This window comes from Aphis gossypii, chromosome 1 (genome assembly GCF_020184175.1).
Source record: "Aphis gossypii isolate Hap1 chromosome 1, ASM2018417v2, whole genome shotgun sequence".
NCBI lineage: Eukaryota > Metazoa > Arthropoda > Insecta > Hemiptera > Aphididae > Aphis > Aphis gossypii.
The window spans coordinates 79,610,028-79,631,386 of record NC_065530.1 but is presented as its reverse complement, the minus strand read 5'-3'; the positions used below and the strand labels follow the sequence as shown (position 1 = coordinate 79,631,386).

The following is a 21,359-nucleotide window of genomic DNA, read 5'->3' as shown; positions in this document are numbered from 1 at the left end:
TATGTACCTGTGTATCCAATACACAGTAACACAATTCCAATGAAAATAGTAGAGGTGTCTTAGCCTTATTTTTCGGTTAGTCCGCTACTCCGCTACAAATGGTTTAATACATATATTATAAAGCAAGGTACTTACTTCAAAACTAGGGATGTTAATTGCTAAATTTCTCAATTTACTTATATAATATACCTGCATGGATGATCAAAATGGAAAAATCCAAGTATACCAAGAGCCAACATTTGTATAAATACATTTTATACAATTTGATAAATGTTTATAAATACTTACTAAAAAAATTTAAATTCATAACAATAGTAACTAAATTCTGATTTTATAAATAAGACTCGAGCCAGATCTCACTATGACGAGAGCCACATGTGTCCATGTGAGTTGCAAATCGCAAATTGGCCACCCCCGTTGTATACATTGCAGTATTGCACATTATCCCGTAGATAAATATAACATAGGTATATTTACAATCAAATTTATACTTTATATAAATAGTAAACCTCTGATTTTCAAGTTATGGTCATCATTGTTTATTATCAATATTATCTGGTACTTACTTTAATTTAAAACATTTATTCGTGTATTATTATTTATTAAAATGTTGACCGGTTTAAGCTATATTTATGGGTATAATAAATTTCAATTTTTTTCAATTATTGTCGTTTTCATTTACTTGGTCAAAAACCTTAATGCAAGGTTTCTTATGAGAAATTCATATTGGTACTCACTACTAAAAAACTAAAAAATGTACAATCATACATATATACAAAATATAAATTTTTATTTATATAAACACTTGATGTTCAAATTTTAAAAATATCAATAATTGATAAAAGATAATGCTAATAGCACAAAAAATGTTTTAATGCATACACTGACTGTATTCACAGATTAGATACTTGATCTAATTATCTAATATCATTTAAAGATACTTTTACAATGTTAGCTTTCTTTTTAAATTCCGAGAATGGAATGAAAAGATATTAAAATTAGTAAAATTTGTTTCAACAGTATTTTTGTCTTAACTTTGAAACCATGTAACAAAATAAGAGGTTTAATGTAGAAAACCCTAAATCCAAAATTAAACATTAATAGTTTAAAGCTCAAATTAGGAAATAAAATAAAATAAAATTTCAAATTTCAATCATTTTTGTTGATGGAAAACTATGCATTACACAAATATGCCCATAGGCGTTAACCTGGGGGGGGGGGCAAGAAGGGACAACTACCGCCCTTGATATTTTGTAAAATGTATTTATTAGGTATATTTAGTGACTAAGTATCTTTAAGTATACAATATATATATCAACATAAAATAAAGTTTGCCCCCCCCATAAAAATTGACCAAGTTACGCCTATGAATATGCTTGAATCAGATGTTAATATAATATTAAAATTAACATGTTTGTATTTTCTGAAACTTTGATAAACACATATACTGGAGGCATTACAAACATTATAGGAAGAAAAATCCTGATTTTGCCAATTTAGAGTACAATCAAATATTTTTGTTTATACCTTTTAAGTTTTAATAATAATTAAATTATACCTAGACAATTTTGTGCAAAGTAAAAACAATCATCATAATAATAATTTGGTATTGTAACTATTGGTTCGTGCATACATTTTATGCATTAAACAATATTTAATACATACATTTAATTAATGGTTATTGATTATATTACTTTATTGGTTGATAATAATTTGACTATTTTTACTTATGCAATGTTTAAGTTAAAACCTAACACACAATAATAAAAACATTAATAATAATTAAGTCAAATCTATGTTTATTAACCAACATACATAACATTAACGTACAATCAATATTAAGTTGTATTATATAGTTATTAAACAGATAAAATAATATTCAATGATTTTTTTTTTAAATTTATTCAAAATACTTATTAGTTTTGAAAAAAAAAAATAAAGTCATTAAAAAAAATAAAGTAAAATGTAAATGAATCAACGTCTTTCTGTTTTACCAATGCCTCTTTTACCAGCATACAAGTGTTTTGGTCGTTTAGTTCCAATGAATCTATCAGCTTCACCTTTGAGACCTTGCTTCTTAACTTTCTTCGCAATTGCTTTATGCGCCACTTGTTTAAGTTTCAGTTGCATCTGAATTAAATAATTAGAGTATTCATAAAATATATATAATATATTATATTTTATTTATATATACCAGGGATGGAAAATCCATGGCATGCAAAAAGATTTTTGGGGCACGTAAAAAACTTAATTATTTTTATTACACATATATATAATATATATATTAAATATATTAGCAGCAGATGTTACTTATTCTTAGTAATGTTGCCACAACACCACACTGAATTATATATATAATTTTTATTAGATATAGATTCGTTTACCTTTTTTATATTAATACAAAAAGTATAAACAATAAAATTACAATCCTTTTATCGTGAGCAGTAAGTTAGCCACCCTGGGTATAATATTTATAAAAAATATAATGGTACGCTCGAAAAAAAAAAGGTAATTTTTGGCATGTACTGTTCAAAAAATTTGCCATCCCTGGCACATAATAAGAAATTAGCAATAATACATACCGAAGAGTCACGAACACCAGATTGATTTCTTGGTAATCTACTCTGACTTCTTGATGTTGATACTGAACGCTGCATAGATCCTAAACGTGGTTTTTTGGCATTTGTTCGTGACTGAGATCTTGTTAATGAACGAGCACGACCACGAGTTTTTGTAAAATGAGCCTATAAAATAAAAATAAAATAATTGACTTAAAGTATGTAAACTAAAAATTATAAAAATTATAAATTTTTACTTCATCAGTGCCTTCCATGTCAACGCCAAGATCTTCCATACGGTTTCTGAAGTCTGTAGCACTGCGGCCACGAGCTCGAGCTGGAGCAGTTCTAGGTGTGGTAGGTTTACTAGATTGTCGGGATATTCTACTTTCATTACGATTAATAATTTTGCGATCTCTAATCTTTTGAGCCAGTTCTTTAATTTCTCGCAAAGTTTCATCAATTTCAATTTTAGGTACAGCATAATATCCAGCTTCTTCTCTAAGTGCTTCTTCTTTTTCAAGATCTTCAACTTTCTAAATTTAATTATAAAAATGTTCAGATCAATATTTCATATTTTATTTACTATAAGCTGATAATTATTTTTAAAACATTTTACCTGCAATAATTCTGCATGAATGAAATCTGCAATGTTTCTTCCATTCCAAAATTCTGGTATTACGTCATATTTAATATCATCAGGTAGATCATAATTCTTTTTAAGGTCCAAAATATAATCATCTCCAAGTTCATCTTCCAAATTTTTCTCAAGCTTCTTCTTAAATTCTTGCAGCTCAGCCAATCTTTGTTTTTGTAAAACCATTTCTAATAATGATAAAAAAATATTATTAAAAAGTTAAAAATTGATTAAATAAAATAAAATAAATATACCTGGTATACAAGGAGGTCGTACTTTTTCATCTCGAGTTTTAGGTAGTGCTACATGTAAACGATTCAAAATTGAATCAACTTTCTTAGCTTGGATTTTGTTTTCAATGCGATAAGCTAAGAGAGTATCACAGGCCTAATGATAAAACCAAAATTAAAAACATAAAATAACAAGAAAATAAATATTACCAAAATTACCTGTTGTTTAACTTCCATAACACCTTCATCAGTTACAGCAGACATTGACAAGAGCGGGACATTATTTTTTTCAAAAATGCTTAATGCTTCACGGTTAGCCTCACTCAACTGATCCATAGGTGTAACATCAACTTTGTTACACACAACTAATAATGGCTATAACAATAGTGAATAAGATATAATACAACATAATATTAGTTATTTTAATAAACATAAATACGATTAAATCAGTAAAAACTACTTAAGAAACATATTTTATCAAGATAGCTTATTGCATTTGTTTAATCACCCATAATTAATCATTGAAAATAAAAAGGTAAAATTTAAATGTTGAATTATTTAAGATAAGAAATCAAAGCTTAGAATTAATTCAAAGAAAAATATTTTTGACTTACTTTGTTGGTAAATAATGGTTTTATAGACTCGTAAAGCTTAACTTGTTCGGCAATTGAGTGACCACATTGTTCAGAAACATCTATGAAATAAAGAATAGCAGCTCTTAAATGGGCTAAAGCAGTAACAGCCTGCATTTCAATAACATTTCTTTCTTCTAAAGGATGATCTAATACTCCTGGAGTGTCCACAACTTGCCAGCGTAAGTATTTGTAATCTGTATGTCCAACATACAAACTTTTTGTTGTAAATGCGTATGAATGGACTTCTACATCAGCTCTTGTTATCTTTGAATAAAATATAAAACAAAATTAAAAATCAATTTAATAACAATTAAAAATATTATTTACCTTATTTAAGAAACTGGATTTTCCAACATTAGGAAAACCACACAATATTAATGTTCTAGTGTATGGATCAATTGATGGCAAACGTGACAAATGCTGACGAACTTGTTCTAAATAAACTAAATTGGGAGCTTGTCTTTTCATAATTGTAGCCATCCTTTATAATTTTGAAATACATAAAATAAATTAATACTTCAAATATTATTTTGTAAGTAGATAAGAATAATTTACCGTCCAAGAGCTGCTTTCTTCAACATTTTACAGCGATATAATGAATCACCAAATTTCATGAGACGTACGTAATCCTTACCAACACTATAAACAACATTTAACATTAAAATTCAAATTAATCTAGTAAAATTATAAAATGTAAGAATTACTTGTCAATAAGATGTCTTGCTTGATTAAGTTGCCCAAGAGCAAGTTTGTAATGGTCCTTGTCATAAAGTATATTCATTAAATCAGCATAAAACGGATGAATATTCTGCAAAAATTTACAAATTAATTTATTGTTATATATTATATGTTATTATAATTAAAAATAATGCATACATCTAATTTGGGAAATTCTTGAATAATCATTGACAAACGTTCATTGAAATTCTGTTGAGTATATCGTACTTTACGTGTATAAAAAGACCGTATTCTGGATATTTTATAATGTTTGTGAACAACAGTTGGAGTTTTACGTTGAGTTTTTGATAACATAATATTAACAAAGTCCTGAAACAAAAAAAGAACCAATAAAAGGGATTAAGTAAGTTAAAAGCTGTAATTTATATTATATATGTATATTTAATGTTACCTTTGCGGTAGGTACGACCGTGATCTTTTTAAAGTTGTATAAAGGCATATTGTCTGATTAATTTAAATTACTTATATTATAAAAAATATTAATGAAAGTTAAAAGTAAATGAATAAATTTAAAAATTATTCTTATTATACGCAGTACACATCCGCGTTTCAATATTTCGAAAAAAGGAAAGAAAATATTATCATAACCTTACTCGACAGCATGATTTAAGATAGTACTATCTTAGTTCATGAGTACACCTAACACGTTTTTCTTGCTACGGTTTAGCCAACCCTTACATATTTATTATCTTTTATCAAGTTTTTTTTCACAATATTTTAAAAGAAACTTAATTATTAATAATTAAAGGATGAATAGGTTGATTGATGATAGTTTCTAATAAGACAAAGTATATGAATCTAGATGAAACTTGTTATGGTTTCTAATTTGTATTATTACACAAAATATTTTTGTAGTTAAATTATTTCCCTATAGTTTTTTGATGGAGTTAACCATTTGGGTATTGTATTAAAAAAATAATGGTGAACGGACGGTGACTACCGCTATGCTAAGAATCTACTAAATGACCACTTTCCCAAATAATGAATATTAGATTTGTTCGTGATCTAGATTCTTGACTAGAACATATAATTCGATCTAGAATTTACATAATATTATGTATTTAACCGTGGTGGACCCAAGACGTACCCAACACTGTAGGTTTAATGGGTGTTTTACAGTGCAAATACATATTGAATTTCAATTGAAAATGTTAAATCTAAAACGTTTCACTGAATTTTCTTTACGTCATATAGTCATGAATAAAATAAATATAACAATTAACAAGTAACATTGTATAATGTTCTTAACTTTTAAAGAGTTGTTAAAAACTTTAAAACCACAATATTTCAAGTTGTCTTACTGTTTTTACTATCATAATTTTATTGTTTATTCCATGATTAGGATAAAAAATATTTATTCATTATTCCGAATTAAGATACTGTATCATCCGTGGTTTATACCGACTGAACACCAATGGTACATGAATCCTATGACCAATCGTAACGTCCGAAAACGTTAAACCACTGTAGACTCTATAAAGTATAAACATTTATTCACGCCGAATTAGTAAAAAGCCACTTTTTAGTCTTTATTTTCAAAAAGTCTACTCTTTGATAGTTTGATCTATTAAGTATACGTCCATAAAAACTCTTCCACTATGAGTAAAGCACATCCTCCAGAGTTAAAAAGGTAAATCGCTAAAGTCATCGACTTAATTAAATATTGTTTATGGCATGTTAATGTGTTTAATTCACTTTTTAATCATAACTTATAACTTATTATTATTTATTTTAAATGTCTTTTTTAAGTCATATATTGATTCACGTTCTACTTAATTACGATAACATTTAAATACTTGTAATAACAATTAAAAACGGCACTACTAAATGTTTAACATGTTTTTTTTTTTTTTTAGATACCTGGACAAGAAATTACAACGTATGAACTTTATGATTATTAAAATTGTATTTATATCAAACATTTTTTAATAATATAATTAATTTTTATTACAGTGAAATTAAATGCCAATAGACAGGTAGCAGGTGTGCTACGCGGTTTTGATCCATTCATGAATCTTGTATTAGATGAAACTGTAGAAAAAATCAAGGATGGTGTTGTTAATAGTATTGGAATGGTGGTATGTTTCTTTTCTTATAATACAAATTATATAAATATTTGTATAACAGATAATAAAATAAACTAATCATTTACAGGTTATTAGAGGAGATAGCGTTTTAACTATAGAAGCATTGGATCGGATTGATCAACATTAAACATATGTATTCTGTTAATAAATAGGAAGTATGTTTATATAATTATTTTTAAGTAATAAATTGAGTTAAATATAAGAGTTCATTAGCTTGTATATATTATTTATGTATAAAAACCTTTTTTTTATACATTTACTATATTTAAGTGACATTAATATGGGTTTACATATTGTGATTTTACAAAATTATAAACAATACCAAATTTACTGTATTTACAAAAGGAAAAAAAAATCTTATCAATGCAATAATTATTTATAAACAAATTTAGTACAGTTCAAAATACATAATAAACTTCAATATTTTTTTCTGGTAACATTGTTTGTTTTTCATTTCTTTTCATAGTAGTCTTTTCTAAGCCTAAATTACGCGTTGTGTTAGTAATTTGTTTCTCCAAAGTTTCTAATAAATCACTATTATTACACTCATCAATTTTTACTATTGTATCCATCATTAATTTTTCCAATCTTAATTTAATATTTTTAAGTTTTTCTGATTGATTGTTTAATCGGACATTATTAATATGTTCTGAATTTTTAATAGGTTCTATGCGATTTTGTGTATAATATGTATGATCTTGGATCCCTTGGAAAGATCTTTCTATATGATTTTCGTACTGACAAGTTTGTGAATTTGCTTGAAAAAGTACAGTTAAATGAATGTGTTTGCAAATAACTTTTTTCGAGGTATAATCTGGACATTTACAAGAATAGGCATGGTAACAAATATTACAATAGTTGCAATAAGATATACAATCTTCATTAGAGCATGATAATACATCATTTTTAGTAACATCATAAGTTTTTTTATTATAGTTAATTGAAGGATGTGTAGTAACTAAACTATTTTCCACAGAAATTCTCCAAACATTTTCAATACTTTCATGAATTGGGTTTACAAGAGATAATGAAAGTTGTGAAGCAATAAGATGCCTTTTGTTAGCCTCAACTGTACTTGGTATATAGTCTAAAATGAGAGGTTTAATTGTTTCTTGATCAATTTCATAGTTTATTTTATTTTTTGACGATTGCACTTCTGGTAACATAATTTTAACATTATATTTTTTAGAAATGTTTAATATATCTCTTCGTTTTATTAAATGTTTTCGTTCAGTTTGCTTAGATGATCCATCTTTTTTATATGATAATAATATATCTTCGATTTTAACACCTTGTGATAATTTGGAAGCTATTTCTTGTTTATCACTTTTAGGAATTCGTAAATGTATGAGTTCAGCTTTATGTCCATAATGTGTGTGGTAAACAACAGCTTGAACACTGTCATCAGTGTTATTTACAGTTACTGTTATTGAAGATGTACAATTATTATTTATTTTAAGAATTCCTTGAGATTTTAACTTCCGTCTACGACTTTGTAATGAACTCTGGTAACTACCTGAACGGTTGCAATACCAATATTCTACTCTACGTCCACTACGTGTTAAATTTTTACGGTGATAAAAGCAACTGCGAGTTTCTGATTCATACTTTACTTTCCAACTTAAAAAATCTGAAAATAACATAATATTTAATTAATAATAATTGCAACTTAATATAAGAAAGTAACTTAATTTATAACTAAATATTTTTCAATCAAATCAGTAGGTACTATAAGTAATTGAAATAAAATAGTAATTTATAAATACAATAATTAATATTATAGTAAATATTGGTTATAAATTATCAATGAATTTCAAGTGTTTTTGTTGTGATTGAATTTTTGTTATATACAAATACAATTAGAATGAGCATTCACTGTTACTGGTTAGAAGATATACAAGAATAAAATAGATAATTTTATTTAACTTATAACTGAGAATAATACTGTATAATATATTATTTATTATTATTATTAAAGATGTATACATATTTAATAAACATACATACTTAATTAATATTACATAAAATTAAATAAATATAATTCAACATTCCCCTACGATTGAATTAATTAATTTAAATAATATTAAATCAAACTTTGCTTTGTGGAGTATTTAGTGTAAATCGAATTTTCTAATAAAAACTACATTATTCTTTCATTTTTTTATAATTTGTATGATAAAATTTTTCAAGTTGTCAATGAAGCATAATCTTTGCATATTAATGGTACAATTCAATAATGAATAATGGCCAAAAGACAACAAATTACTAAAAGTAACGAAAATCTCTTTCTAACTAAACTTGTAAATCTATATTTTAATACATTATTACATGGGTTTGTGTCGAGATCTATACATAATTTTGCGTATTGTAACTATATCTTATTCTAATTTATGCTTATTATAGTGATTCATACTATATTATGTAATAAAATTAAATTTAATCAATGTGCTAGTTTAGCATTTCTCAAACAGGGGTTCGCGACCGTAAATTGAAAATACTATATACTATATAGTTTACATAAAAACAAAAATTGTACTTCTATTAAGGGAGTCCGCAATCATTTTTACTGTCTCTTTTTAGGGATCTGGTAGAGAAAAAGTTTGGGAAACGCTGTGCTAGTTTAAAAACGTAAGATTTAAATTTTTAAATGTATTGCCGAGGAAATTTGGAATTATAGATAGTTCAAATATCTATATTTTATGTATATTATGTTGAATTATAAGATTCTAACTAATTCTATCAATTAATACTGTATTTTTGTAATGGAAATATATTAAATATTTTAATTATTAAACCCTAATAAGTAAATATAGTAATAATCAAGTTTTCAAGAAAAAAATATAACTGAAATATTCTATATAATTTACCAGCATATTTATCAAACATTTTATCTTCAACATCAAATTGTATTTGGTGCTTCTCATTTAAATGCTGTCGAAAGTCTCTTATGTACTTGAACGTCATTAAGCATCCAGGTTCGTTACACTTAGTATTGCCAGTTACAACCTGTTGTTCAGGACGTAGTTTACACTTTTTTATATGTCTGTAATAACCACCTTTAGACTCAAAACGTTTTTCACATCCACATTTGTATCGTTCTGTTGACTGAACCTTATTAGCGCTTAGTTTATCATTTACAGAATATATTTTACATTTTGAAGTTGCCAATTGTAACAAATCTTTTTTAATAGGGTTTTGGGCATATTTGCAAAGGCTAACGTGTTGGCGTATTTGACGTTTTTGGCTGTAAGATTTATTACAAACACAAGAATAATGTGTAGACAATTTGTTTTTAGACATTTTAAATGTTAATATTATATAATATCACTCATGTTAATTATAAAAAGTATTAACTAATGACTAACGCATTTTGTTCAAATAATTATTCATTTTTACTTCAGATTTTGGATAGATTTGTATACACTAAGCACTCAAGCACTGACTTTATTATTTATTATCCAATTACTAGAGAGTAAAGATAAAAAAATAAAAATAAAAATATTAACCACTCTTATCTATTCTGTGCTCTTTTTATCAATGATTAAAAATAGTTAAAGGCTACACTGCAGTAAAATAATTTAACTGTAAGATAAGAGATAAACGATAACTTTTTAGTAAATTGCATGATTACAGGTCGTGCCTCGACGCCTCGTGCTCACCGGCCACGGCTAATTACTTGATAGTTGATAGTTACATACGATACTACAAATTTCTGTAACGATACTACGTAGTATATAGCTTGACAAAATAGATATTTAAGAAAGAAGATTAAGAAGATTTCAAGAATATAAAGAAATATAAAAAAGTAAGTTATAATTCAAAATAATGTTTATCTTATACCTACAATTAAATATTATAAATAAATAATTTAACAAGGTTTAGGAATTAACATTACCATTGATTATTAATATTTTTGATTTTATAGTATTTATAATAAATGATATTATTTACCAATGCGTTCATCCCTAATCAAAATATATTTTATTATATCCTTTTTTATTTTTATATCTGTTCTAAAAAGTATTGTAGATAACCATCCCTTTTTCTTGAAAATCTGTCTTCAAATAATTTTATACTGAATGTGAGTGTTAATTTAGTGTGTCCAGCATTATTTCTTATTTTTATTTAGTCGATAATATAATTCTTTCCCTCTATTATTTCAGTCTTAATTAATTGTTTATAGTGTTTTGAAACTAAACTACTATCTTCTGGTCTACTGAAGTACATCCCTAAGACTTCAACTTTTACTCTGAATTTTTTAATTAGGTTATAAGTAAACCTTTGCATAAAACTAGAAAACTAGGTATTACTATAATGAATGTTTCAAACCTATTAATACTAATGGTTTTTGGTCTATAACTTATTTATGTTACCATACACTAATTGATAATCAAATAACTAATAATTAATTATTTTGAGAATACATTATTTTTTTTTATAATGTGAAGCTCCTTGTTATTCTTACTTTCAAAGATCTTACTGCATTTTTTTTACTTAGTGGTGTAGCCAGGTGGGTGATTAACAGATATACCCCCTCCCCCTGCCAAATATCTTTTATTTTATAAAACATAAGTATAATAATAAATTTATAATGAAAATTAACCCCTCCCCCCCAAAAAAAAAAAAAAAAATCAAAATAATTTTCTGATTACATCACTTCACTGCTTTTCCCCCATTACTGGTTGGTGAAAACAAACAACGAAATCTGTATTACTTAATATTAATAGTGTTTGTTTCATAAAAATTTACAAATTAATTTATTCATAAATAATGCCTATATTATGCTAAATTAACATTTGGTAATTCAATGCATTTTCAAATTTCATGCAAAATATAATATCGAATACAGTTTTTTCAACTTAATTTATGAATTCTAGTATTCTGTTGTCTAATGTTTTTTTTTTTTATTTTATTTTAGTTAAAAATGGCTAAAACAAGTTCTGCTTCTAAGGCGCCTAGAACTCAAGGGTTCAATAGGTCAGCCCATAGTATGAATCCTGAACGTAAAACAGAAAATCTTAAAGGTGTGGCAAAGGTAAGAACAAAAGCTACCATACGAAGATTGCAAATGTATAGAAACTTCAAAGCTAAACGTGATAGAAAAGGTAAAATTATTCATGCAGCACCATTTCAAGGTTGGTTACCATGTGGTGCTCAGGCTCGTGTAGAACCTAATCGTAAATGGTTTGATAATACTAGAGTTATTGGGCAAAATGCTTTACAAAAATTTCAAGAAGAATTAGGTAAAGCCGTTAAAAACCCATATGATATAATTATGAAACCTACAGGATTGCCAATTACTCTTTTAAATGAAAAAAAAAAACATGAACGCGTACATATCCTTGAAACTGAAAGTTTTGAAAGTGTCTTTGGTTCCAAAAAAACCCGAAAGCGTCCTAATCTATATGTAAGAGATGAACAACAATTATCAGAAACTGTAAACTCTATCAATGAATCATATTCAGATGACAAAGATTTGGACCTAGAAAGAGAGGATACAGGTGAAAGAACTGCTCCTCGAGATTGGATAATGGCTGCTGGTCAAAGTAGACGAATTTGGAATGAACTGTATAAAGTAATTGACTCATCAGATGTTGTTATAATGGTTTTGGACGTAAGGGATCCTACTGGAACACGTTGCCCTCATATTGAAAATTTTTTAAAAAAAGAAAAACCTCATAAGCATTTAATATTTGTATTAAACAAAGTTGATCTTGTACCTGTTTGGGTTACTCAAAGATGGGTCGCAATTCTTAGTTCTGAATATCCAACTGTAGCATTTCATGCTTCATTAACTCATCCTTTTGGAAAAGGAGCTGTGATTAATTTAATGCGACAGTTCACCAAATTACATTCTGAACGTAAACAAATTAGTGTTGGTTTCATTGGATACCCTAATGTTGGTAAGAGTTCAGTTATCAATGCCTTACGATCTAAAAAAGTTTGTAAAGTAGCTCCTATTGCCGGTGAAACTAAAGTATGGCAATATATAACATTAATGAAAAGGATTTTTCTCATTGATTGTCCAGGAGTAGTATACGATGCCGCTAATACAGAAACAGACACGGAAAAAGTATTAAAGGGTGTTGTAAGAGTTGAGCTTGTGCCAGATCCTGAACAATATATACCATCTTTGATGGAACGAGTAAAAACTGAGCATTTGTCTAAAACTTATGGAATAGAAAGTTGGGAAGATAGTGAAGATTTCTTATCACAGTTGGGTATAAAAACTGGTAAATTGTTAAAAGGCGGTGATGCAGATCTAGCGTTATGTGCTAGGATGGTGTTAAATGATTGGCAAAGAGGAAAAATTCCTTATTATAAACCACCACCTGGTTTCGAAGAACCTTTATCAGCTAACGATCAAGAACCAATAACTAAAAGAGCTGACTTGGATGTTGCTGTAGAAAATGATTCTGATGATGAAACAGTAAAAACTCCTTTACCTGCTGAAGAAGATGAAAACGCTACTTCAACTGATAGCGATGAAGAAGAAGAAAGAAAGAAAGAAAAACAAGAAAAACTGCAAGAAGCGCATGAGGCTTATATGAGTAGTCTAACTAGCAAACAGAAGAGAAGCTTAATGTTACGAAATAAAAGGAAAAAGGTTGGAAGTGATTTTTATGATGTTACAAATGTTAAAAACCGAAATAGAGATCGTAAAATACCAAAAAACAAATAAAATTAACGCTTGTTTAAAATATATGATTTTCATACTAAATTGTTCTATTTTTTCCATATCTATTTAATATTTATAGAAAGCAGTTCTACTTTCTGCTGATAATAAACATTTTTATGCAGGGTTTTTCTCATGAAAAAAATTGGTGAAAAAATTAATAAGTCGAAGTTTCATAAGAAATTAATAGTTAATACAATTTAAAAAATAATTCATAGATATTCAGTAATTAGCGTTTGTATTTTCTATGTCATGGATTTGATCGTATGGACATTTTAGATTAGGAGCAATTTTATACCCTAAAAGTATTTCTTATAAACTAAAAATAAATAGAAATAATTCAAAACCAAACAATTGTTTTCTAGGTATGCTTAGATTAAAAATAAAATAAATCTTTGTTGTAATCATAGAATAATATTTTATTTACATAATAAAGTCAACATAAAAATGTAATAATATAAGTAAATTAATTTTACTATAAGAAGTATAAGTACATAAAAAATTATCCAATCAGTAGCAGGGACGTGCTCACAGAGGGGATGAGGGTGTCATATCCCCCCATGAACTTTTTTTCTTATGCATTTAAACATTTCGTGTCTATGATGACTATCAACAAAAACAATTTACAGTTCATCCACTCATCACCCCCCAATTGGAAAAAGCTGAGCATGCCCCTGATCAGTAGTATATGATTTAAAATTAAAAATTAAACATAAATGATGGAATTTTTTTTTTTTCATTAAAAATGTTTAAACAATAATTATAATTATTTTATTCTAACATTTAATTATTATTAAGTATAATATATACACTGATTACATATATTTTAAAATAACCCTGTTTTACGAGGTAAAAATCTGTTACAACTAAATGATTCACATAAGCATTTAACATCAGACAAATTATTTTGAGAGTGAGATCCTTCACCTCCGTAATGATATGTTATTTCTTCATTACACTGAACATCTTTTATTGCAAAAATTGCTAGCCTTGGAATTAATGAATCAACTCGTACTGGCACAATCATGCAATTGGGTTCACAGCTATGATTAATATATCGACCAATATTTCCAATAACTGTGGCATCAATTACGGTTGTGGTTATATGACCAGAAAAATGTTCGTTTATCACAAATATATAATTTTCATTATCTGCATTTGAACGTCTCTGTGCTTCAGTTAAATCAATTATTTCACCAGCATATTCACAAACAAATTGTCCTTTTTCTATAGCGATATCGGTATATAATCCATAGCCTTTGCTGCAGTGAGAAATGCGCAAGCCAATTCTGGGTCCAAGTTGAACAATTCGATTTTGACATGATGTGCACTTACATAAATCATTACATTCATAAATTAACCTATTAACTGAAATTAGTTTACCAAAATTATCATAATTATTATAACCAGCTGTACCAAAGCATTCACAGCTTGGTGCTTGGCACAAATCAGTACAGTTACACATTTGATTGGGACAGCTGTTTAAATCACTCATATTACAGCCAGGTCCTGGAATGTTTGTTGAAGAATATACAAGTGAAATATCAATATGATCATAATTATCTTCGCATTGATTATTGCTATACATTATTAAATATATTTATTTGTATAATTGTATTTGCTATTTATTATTTATGACTGTAACAAAAATAAAAATAAAGAAAATAATTAGTATATAAACATTAAATTACAAAAAAAAAATACTAAAACTACATTGTTGCAACAGTATAGTACAATTTTATTTCAGATTCTGGGTTGGGTTAGGTTTTAACCAAATTTTATATAGGAAAGTTAGACCATACTTAACAAATAAATTGGTTTTTGTTGTAATTTTTAATTTTTGTCAATCGGCCATGGCCAAAAATGTACTACACTATGTTAATTTTAGCAAAATACAAATTAGGCAGTTGTTACAAAAATTAAGTAACGTGCGTTAACCACATACATTGCTGCTGCTGAGCTTAGAATCCTGCCGCAGCGCCTTCTAAGGTTTATTCAAGAGAAACTAGTTTTATTTTTATTTTTAAAATGAATAAAATATAAATACACCAACAATGTATTTTATTATAGGTTTTTAATTTTTTAAGTTTTAGCATTAATATTAAATATTTTGTCTTTACTATGACATTGTTAGCCATACTATTGGTTTAAACTTAACCATAAGATTTGTTCTGAAGTGCCCATAATCAGCAGGTATATCTAAATTGATACTTGACAATGACTTATAAAATATTTCATTTAATTTTAACATTACACACAATCAGGAGTGTTCAAATTTATTTGACGTACAATATATTAAATTAAGTTAAAATTCAAAGTTGATACTTATACAGTTATACATACCATAAAATATAATATACATATAACGGAATATTGATTTTTGATAGTTTATTGTAATTTTATAAATTTTCCTTGAACATATGTAGAAGTAACTGCATCATAAGCCATTTTTGATAATGATCTTACACCAGGGATCTTTGAAACACCCCATAAAAGTAAACCATAGGCAGAAACCTTGATGACAACTTTAATAACTTTGCTACTTCTTGATTGAGGCGGAATTCTAAACAATAATAATATATCAACATTTTAGATTAAAATATTCTTTTTATATTTATTAATTGTATACAACATAAGACCACTGACCAAATACTTTTATTGAGTAGTATAGTATAATTTGTCAGTATTTATTTGTAATCGCCCTGCTACCAACCTATATAAAATTTATCACTCGACAAAAGACAATTTTTCATTGTACTATTATATTTCTTAGTAAATTATTTAAATTGATAATAGCATATCCTTAAATCCTTAAATATCAGGGGCGGATCTAGTGGGGGGGTGCTAGGCCGCTTGGCCTAACCTAACGATTTTTTGTTTAATATGAAATCTTTTTTAATTTAGATGGATAATAGATAATAAATATATGGGTGAGTTTGTGTGGGGGTTATCACCACGAACATGATATTATGTCATGGTTAACCTATGTTATTACGTTTTAAAATAAGTAAGTAAATGACTTAATTAAATCTGAAATGAAGAAATAAATTTTTTTTAATATTTTGATTTGCATTGTTTTTTAATATTAAATATCAAATATTGGTACCATGACAATTGACAAGTAAAGCAGAAATGTTCCAATTTAATCAATTTGGTGAATGACGATAATTCTAATATTAATTAAAAATAATAGCTCCTATTAAATATCATACATTTTATTTGTTATAATAATAATGTTTGTTGTAAAAATTGAATGTCAATTCCCAATATTAAATATTGAAGAAAATAATAGATTAAAATTAATTTTTAACAATATTTTAAAATAAACTAATATTTTTTTTATAAAATAGGTATGAACTTGATAACATTGCTGTGTTGCAGACATACTAAAATGATTAACATAATAAAATACTCAAGTATCTATCCCTTTTACTTAGATGACATACTAGACAAACCTAAGCATAAGATATATCAGAAATTTTATTATGAATAACAATACTTTAAACGGTGGTGGAGCGATTATAAATAAGTACCAATTTGTTTATGTTGTAAGTATAAAAATGAATTAAAGATATTTAATAAAACTAACAAATAACTTACATAATAAGTTCTGCAATTTGCTCATCAGTAATTTTTTCCCAATACTTTTTAATACCAGCAACATGACCTAATCCAACTACGCCAACAACAACTTGAGGTCCTATTTTAAATTATTATTATTATAATTGTTATTCTTTGAAGAATTATAACTTTTAAAAAATCATTTTATATTTACTCTACTACTTACTTGAATTCAATGTATTTGGCTTATTTCCAGCTTTATCAATTACAAATCCAGCACAGCATTGTAAACTATGAGTTAAGAATTTATCTCTTTCATCAACTATTACTCTCTCCAACTCTGGATAGTCAGCAGCCATTTCATGCATTAATGTTTCTAGTAAGTCTTTGTTTTTGAATTTTTCGACATCTTCTTTTCTAATAAAATTAAAATATTTTATCGTATGAAAATTACATTTGATAACAAGTAAGTATGAATACTTACGTAATTTTAAAATCTGCAGTAAATAACAAGTGTGCTAATAGTTTAATACTTTTTGGCCAACTCAACATTGAAATCACTCTTTTTATAGTTATATCAACTGGTCTATCACCCAGATAAATGTGGCTGCTATATTTTTTAGCCTAAATTTTAAAAATAAAATAAAAATATTTTTTATAAACATATAAACCATATTAAAAAAAAAAAAAATATGAAATTATTACTTCAACAACAGCTCTACGAAATTCACCACCTGGTATCATACCAAGATCACGAGATATGTTTGCTGATATATTTATCATCAATTGATAAAATATACCTTGAGTAAAACCTAATTTTTTTATTGATCCTTTTAAATCATCTATAAAAATCAAATTATAATTTTAAATAAGTTACGTTATAACTTATTTTAAATTATAAATAAATTGTATACCTAATCATGTTTTTATCTGAGAGAGATGGATAAGCGTATTGCACTAATATTAATGTAGGGAATAATAATAACTGTTGTAGGTTTTGGATTACTTGAAATTATAAACGGATATTTTTTGGAATTTTTGATTAATAATGTAATTTTTTAGTAAACCTTGATTATGTTCAATTAATTAATTAAAGAATATCACAGTTCTGGACCCCTTCCCAATTAAAATTATTAACAAATGACAAATATAACTTCATATTTATATAAATAACTGATAATATTATTATGTAGGACATAATTAGTTCAGAACAAAATATATATTATAATATGGACTCAATAGTCAACAAATATTTCAATGTCTTGTTAAAAAAATTTACACTTGTTTGATAATAATAATAATAATAATATTAATTAATAATTATTATTTATTACTATCCTTATATGCAAGTATTTAAACATTTCATTTACATTTTTAATAATGAAATAGAATTTATTATACATATTAATTTTACTTGACTTCATAGTACCTATTAAAATTTATTTGAACACTACACTCTGTTTCAAAAGAGAATATATTAGATCTGCGTACTATTTAACACTTTTTACCAGTTCTTTACCATTTAGCTGTAATATGAGAGCGACACCATACTGTTGGATAAAAACTGATCATCACCTGGTACATTCTCTATTGAAATTGAGTATAAATTAACAGGCAAATGATGATTCTAAATATTGAATTTTTCAATTACAATTATTTATTATAATCTAATTGATGATTTTACTATCAATCAAGAAAAAAAAATTGTATTTATTATAATATATTGTTATGTATTTTACATTGTATAAAAGTATTCTTAATTATTTTAATTTACTAGCTGTTAGATTTTTATATTAAAATATTATCAAGATTAAATGTCTTAGAAATGTGAAAAAATCACAATGCCTCTCAAAGGGTGATATAAATTATATACCTGAGTTCGCCAAATATGGCTAAATGGTACTTAAAAATATTAAAATTATTATTACTAAGGTTATTTATATAATGTTTACATAAGTTAGGTAATTAATTTTTGTATAGTATGTGAACTAATATTGTTTCATTTTAAATATTTTTTATTTTTGTCAAGATATTATTTACTAAATGTTAACAAAATATAAATGAATACAATGGTGTATTTACGGGAGGGTCTTGGATTCAACCCCCTCCCCTTCCAGAACAAAAAAAAAATTACCTTATGTTAAATAAATATTTTATTATGGGTTTTCTAATAATTTAATGATGTAGATAGATAAGGTCTATATAACTATCTAAGACAGTTGGGTTATTTTAGTTTGGAGTATCGCTGCATTATCTTATTTGTAATTTGTGCTACCTAGATAGGGTTTTTAAAATATTAAAAACCTCCCCAAGGAATTATTGAAAATATGCCATGAACCAAAAATAACATTATTCAGAATTAATACAAATTTTAATTTTGTTTCTTAGCAGAGCAATTTTAAAATTTAAAAAAATTAAAAGTGACTAATAGGCACTTACTAATATAATTACCTATATAAAAAAACCCCACATAAAATTAGATATATAGGTATTTAGTGATATAGACTAACTAACTGTTTCCACTCAGCATTATTTATCTTATTCAATGATTATAGTTGTAATAAGAGGAGGAGTAGGGTGGATTTAAGCCCCCCATTCGGATTGTTGGGTAAATACATAACTCTTTAAACATTTTAGTATTAACTTTATTTTTACCTACAATACAAAAAATATGTTTTATTTATGTTCAAAAATATCAAAATAAAGAAATATACTGTTTACTGTATAAGTTTATACTTATGTACGATTTTTGATATTAAATATTATTAATCATTATATTAGGTATAAAATACATTTTATATTTTAATGGAATTTGGGTAAAACAAAGACTTAATTTAACCCGATTATTTTTCTAGATAATAATTTATACTAATTAAAACAACAGAATAGGAACAATTATGTTCCCACAGGTACTTTATTTTGCTATAAAACATTTTTAAAACTTAACCCTTTGCTAACTTTAAGAACTAGTTATGTTTATGACAGTGAAACATCATTGAAATAAAGTCTGATCAATAAAAAACACTGATCCACTCGCCAGTAAATAAAACCAATTTGTCTACCTTTTTTTCAAAAGTATTTGATTCAAATGGGCCAATTTTTCTTAAGTAGAATAAATGTCTTTCTTACTTTAAAATATAAAGCAGTCAATAGTCGATTATAAGATATTTTTATTATAATTTCTGAGTTATGCAGAATTTAGGTAAAAATGAATGGATAACATAAATACCTAATGTAATGCCTGTAACATTGGCAATAGTGGATTCATCAATTGTTAATATGCTATTCCTGTTGTAGCATAATTCTATTACAACAACATCTGGTTTGACTGCATTTATTACCTGTTATATAAAAAAAAAAACACAAACAATTTAAATAAATATTATATATTTTGTATTTTGTATAATAATATACTTGAGCAACATCTTCTTGGCTTTCTTTGCTAAAATGAGCAGTACCAACAAGATAAACTACAGAACCATTTGATGACTTTAGTACTGAAACAGTATCTGGAAAAGTAACTTGATCTACCATTTCAAACGTTTTTACTAACTCAACTAAAAATTAAATTTATGTAATTCTAATCAAACCTAATTATATATTTTGAAATGAAATAGCAAAAAAAATATATATTGAAATAGTAATCAACAGTTGAAATTTTTCCAGCATAAACAACAAGATAATTTACTATAATTTATGACAAATATATTAGTGTTATCTCCTTATAACGAGTTTACTGTTTAGACGTTCAGATATTTTAGTAGTCTAGCCTACTAAGTTATTAAAATAGTACAATATTACTTAGCTGCACTGCAGTAGTTAGTACTATAGATTAAACATGTTTAATCTACATTAGTACGAGTACATGCAAATTAAGAGATGGTTTTTATTTTGAAATATTAAATATTTGAATAATAATGTCTTATCAGATATCAAACGACACGTAATCAATGTTTACCAAAGAACTTCTAAGTAAATATCTCGTTTCTGTTGGTGGCGGGAATTATAAAGATTGAAAATTCTAGATTGTAAGTGGCAATAATGGTTAACATTTGAAAATATCAACTATTACTTATAATTTATAACATTTGTCACGGTCAGTTATTCTTATTATCTAATATTATGTTACATATTGTTACGATTTTTATCAAATACAATACACAAATGATAAATACATATTATATTTGATAATACCAAAGAATAGAAAAATACAGTACACAAATCAATAAAAAATCAT

At 26.2% G+C, this 21,359-nt stretch overlaps 6 protein-coding genes across 6 annotated transcripts; 2 read left to right on the top strand and 4 right to left on the bottom strand.

The window, feature by feature from the left end:
- Nucleotides 1–1,781: 1,781 nt before the first annotated feature.
- Nucleotides 1,782–5,371, bottom strand: LOC114119751 (nucleolar GTP-binding protein 1-like). The gene is made up of 12 exons (XM_050196906.1): nt 5,190–5,371; nt 4,937–5,107; nt 4,765–4,868; nt 4,616–4,699; nt 4,388–4,541; nt 4,040–4,324; nt 3,645–3,800; nt 3,450–3,582; nt 3,178–3,383; nt 2,816–3,094; nt 2,583–2,744; nt 1,782–2,130 (listed from the first exon to the last, which is right to left on the bottom strand). The coding sequence occupies exons 1-12, from the start codon at nt 5,235–5,237 to the stop codon at nt 1,975–1,977; spliced, it is 1,938 nt and encodes a 645-aa protein (XP_050052863.1). The 5' UTR covers nt 5,238–5,371; the 3' UTR covers nt 1,782–1,974.
- An 853-nt stretch (nt 5,372–6,224) lies between these two features.
- On the top strand, nt 6,225–7,094 carry LOC126549348 (probable small nuclear ribonucleoprotein G). Its single transcript, XM_050198201.1, has 4 exons — nt 6,225–6,428; nt 6,655–6,677; nt 6,752–6,876; nt 6,953–7,094. Exons 1-4 carry the CDS (start codon nt 6,397–6,399, stop codon nt 7,010–7,012), a joined length of 240 nt encoding a protein of 79 aa, XP_050054158.1. The 5' UTR covers nt 6,225–6,396; the 3' UTR covers nt 7,013–7,094.
- Nucleotides 7,085–10,386, bottom strand: LOC114119749 (uncharacterized). Its single transcript, XM_027981434.2, has 2 exons — nt 9,753–10,386; nt 7,085–8,515 (listed from the first exon to the last, which is right to left on the bottom strand). Exons 1-2 carry the CDS (start codon nt 10,183–10,185, stop codon nt 7,284–7,286), a joined length of 1,665 nt encoding a protein of 554 aa, XP_027837235.2. The 5' UTR covers nt 10,186–10,386; the 3' UTR covers nt 7,085–7,283.
- Nucleotides 10,387–10,532: 146 nt separating this feature from the next.
- On the top strand, nt 10,533–13,606 carry LOC114119748 (nucleolar GTP-binding protein 2). Its single transcript, XM_027981433.2, has 2 exons — nt 10,533–10,690; nt 11,804–13,606. The coding sequence occupies exon 2, from the start codon at nt 11,810–11,812 to the stop codon at nt 13,565–13,567; it is 1,758 nt and encodes a 585-aa protein (XP_027837234.1). The 5' UTR covers nt 10,533–10,690; nt 11,804–11,809; the 3' UTR covers nt 13,568–13,606.
- Nucleotides 13,607–14,387: 781 nt separating this feature from the next.
- On the bottom strand, nt 14,388–15,149 carry LOC114119746 (probable histone-lysine N-methyltransferase set-23). The gene has a single exon (XM_027981431.2). The coding sequence runs from the start codon at nt 15,147–15,149 to the stop codon at nt 14,388–14,390; it is 762 nt and encodes a 253-aa protein (XP_027837232.2).
- Nucleotides 14,820–21,019, bottom strand: LOC114119755 (traB domain-containing protein). The gene is made up of 8 exons (XM_027981439.2): nt 20,537–21,019; nt 20,352–20,463; nt 17,828–17,964; nt 17,607–17,746; nt 17,349–17,539; nt 17,162–17,261; nt 15,905–16,124; nt 14,820–15,199 (listed from the first exon to the last, which is right to left on the bottom strand). The coding sequence occupies exons 1-7, from the start codon at nt 20,654–20,656 to the stop codon at nt 15,950–15,952; spliced, it is 975 nt and encodes a 324-aa protein (XP_027837240.1). The 5' UTR covers nt 20,657–21,019; the 3' UTR covers nt 14,820–15,199; nt 15,905–15,949.
- Between the last annotated feature and the right edge of the window lie 340 nt (nt 21,020–21,359).

Coding starts and splice junctions, on each gene's coding strand:
- LOC114119746 (XM_027981431.2), bottom strand. CDS start 15,149: ATGTATAGCAATAATCAATGCGAAGATAATTATGATCATATTGATATT.
- LOC114119751 (XM_050196906.1), bottom strand. CDS start 5,237: ATGCCTTTATACAACTTTAAAAAGATCACGGTCGTACCTACCGCAAAG. Junction 5,108..5,189: donor CGGTCGTACCTACCGCAAAG/GTAACATTAAAT, acceptor TTTTTGTTTCAG/GACTTTGTTAATATTATGTT. Junction 3,583..3,644: donor TTATGGAAGTTAAACAACAG/GTAATTTTGGTA, acceptor TTTTATCATTAG/GCCTGTGATACTCTCTTAGC.
- LOC126549348 (XM_050198201.1), top strand. CDS start 6,397: ATGAGTAAAGCACATCCTCCAGAGTTAAAAAG. Junction 6,429..6,654: donor CATCCTCCAGAGTTAAAAAG/GTAAATCGCTAA, acceptor TTTTTTTTTTAG/ATACCTGGACAAGAAATTAC. Junction 6,678..6,751: donor CCTGGACAAGAAATTACAAC/GTATGAACTTTA, acceptor TTTTTATTACAG/TGAAATTAAATGCCAATAGA.
- LOC114119748 (XM_027981433.2), top strand. CDS start 11,810: ATGGCTAAAACAAGTTCTGCTTCTAAGGCGCCTAGAACTCAAGGGTTC.
- LOC114119749 (XM_027981434.2), bottom strand. CDS start 10,185: ATGTCTAAAAACAAATTGTCTACACATTATTCTTGTGTTTGTAATAAA. Junction 8,516..9,752: donor AATGTTTGATAAATATGCTG/GTAAATTATATA, acceptor TGTTATTTTCAG/ATTTTTTAAGTTGGAAAGTA.
- LOC114119755 (XM_027981439.2), bottom strand. CDS start 20,656: ATGGTAGATCAAGTTACTTTTCCAGATACTGTTTCAGTACTAAAGTCA. Junction 17,965..20,351: donor TGTTACAGGCATTACATTAG/GTATTTATGTTA, acceptor TGATTTTTATAG/ATGATTTAAAAGGATCAATA. Junction 17,262..17,348: donor GCCAAATACATTGAATTCAA/GTAAGTAGTAGA, acceptor AATTTAAAATAG/GACCTCAAGTTGTTGTTGGC.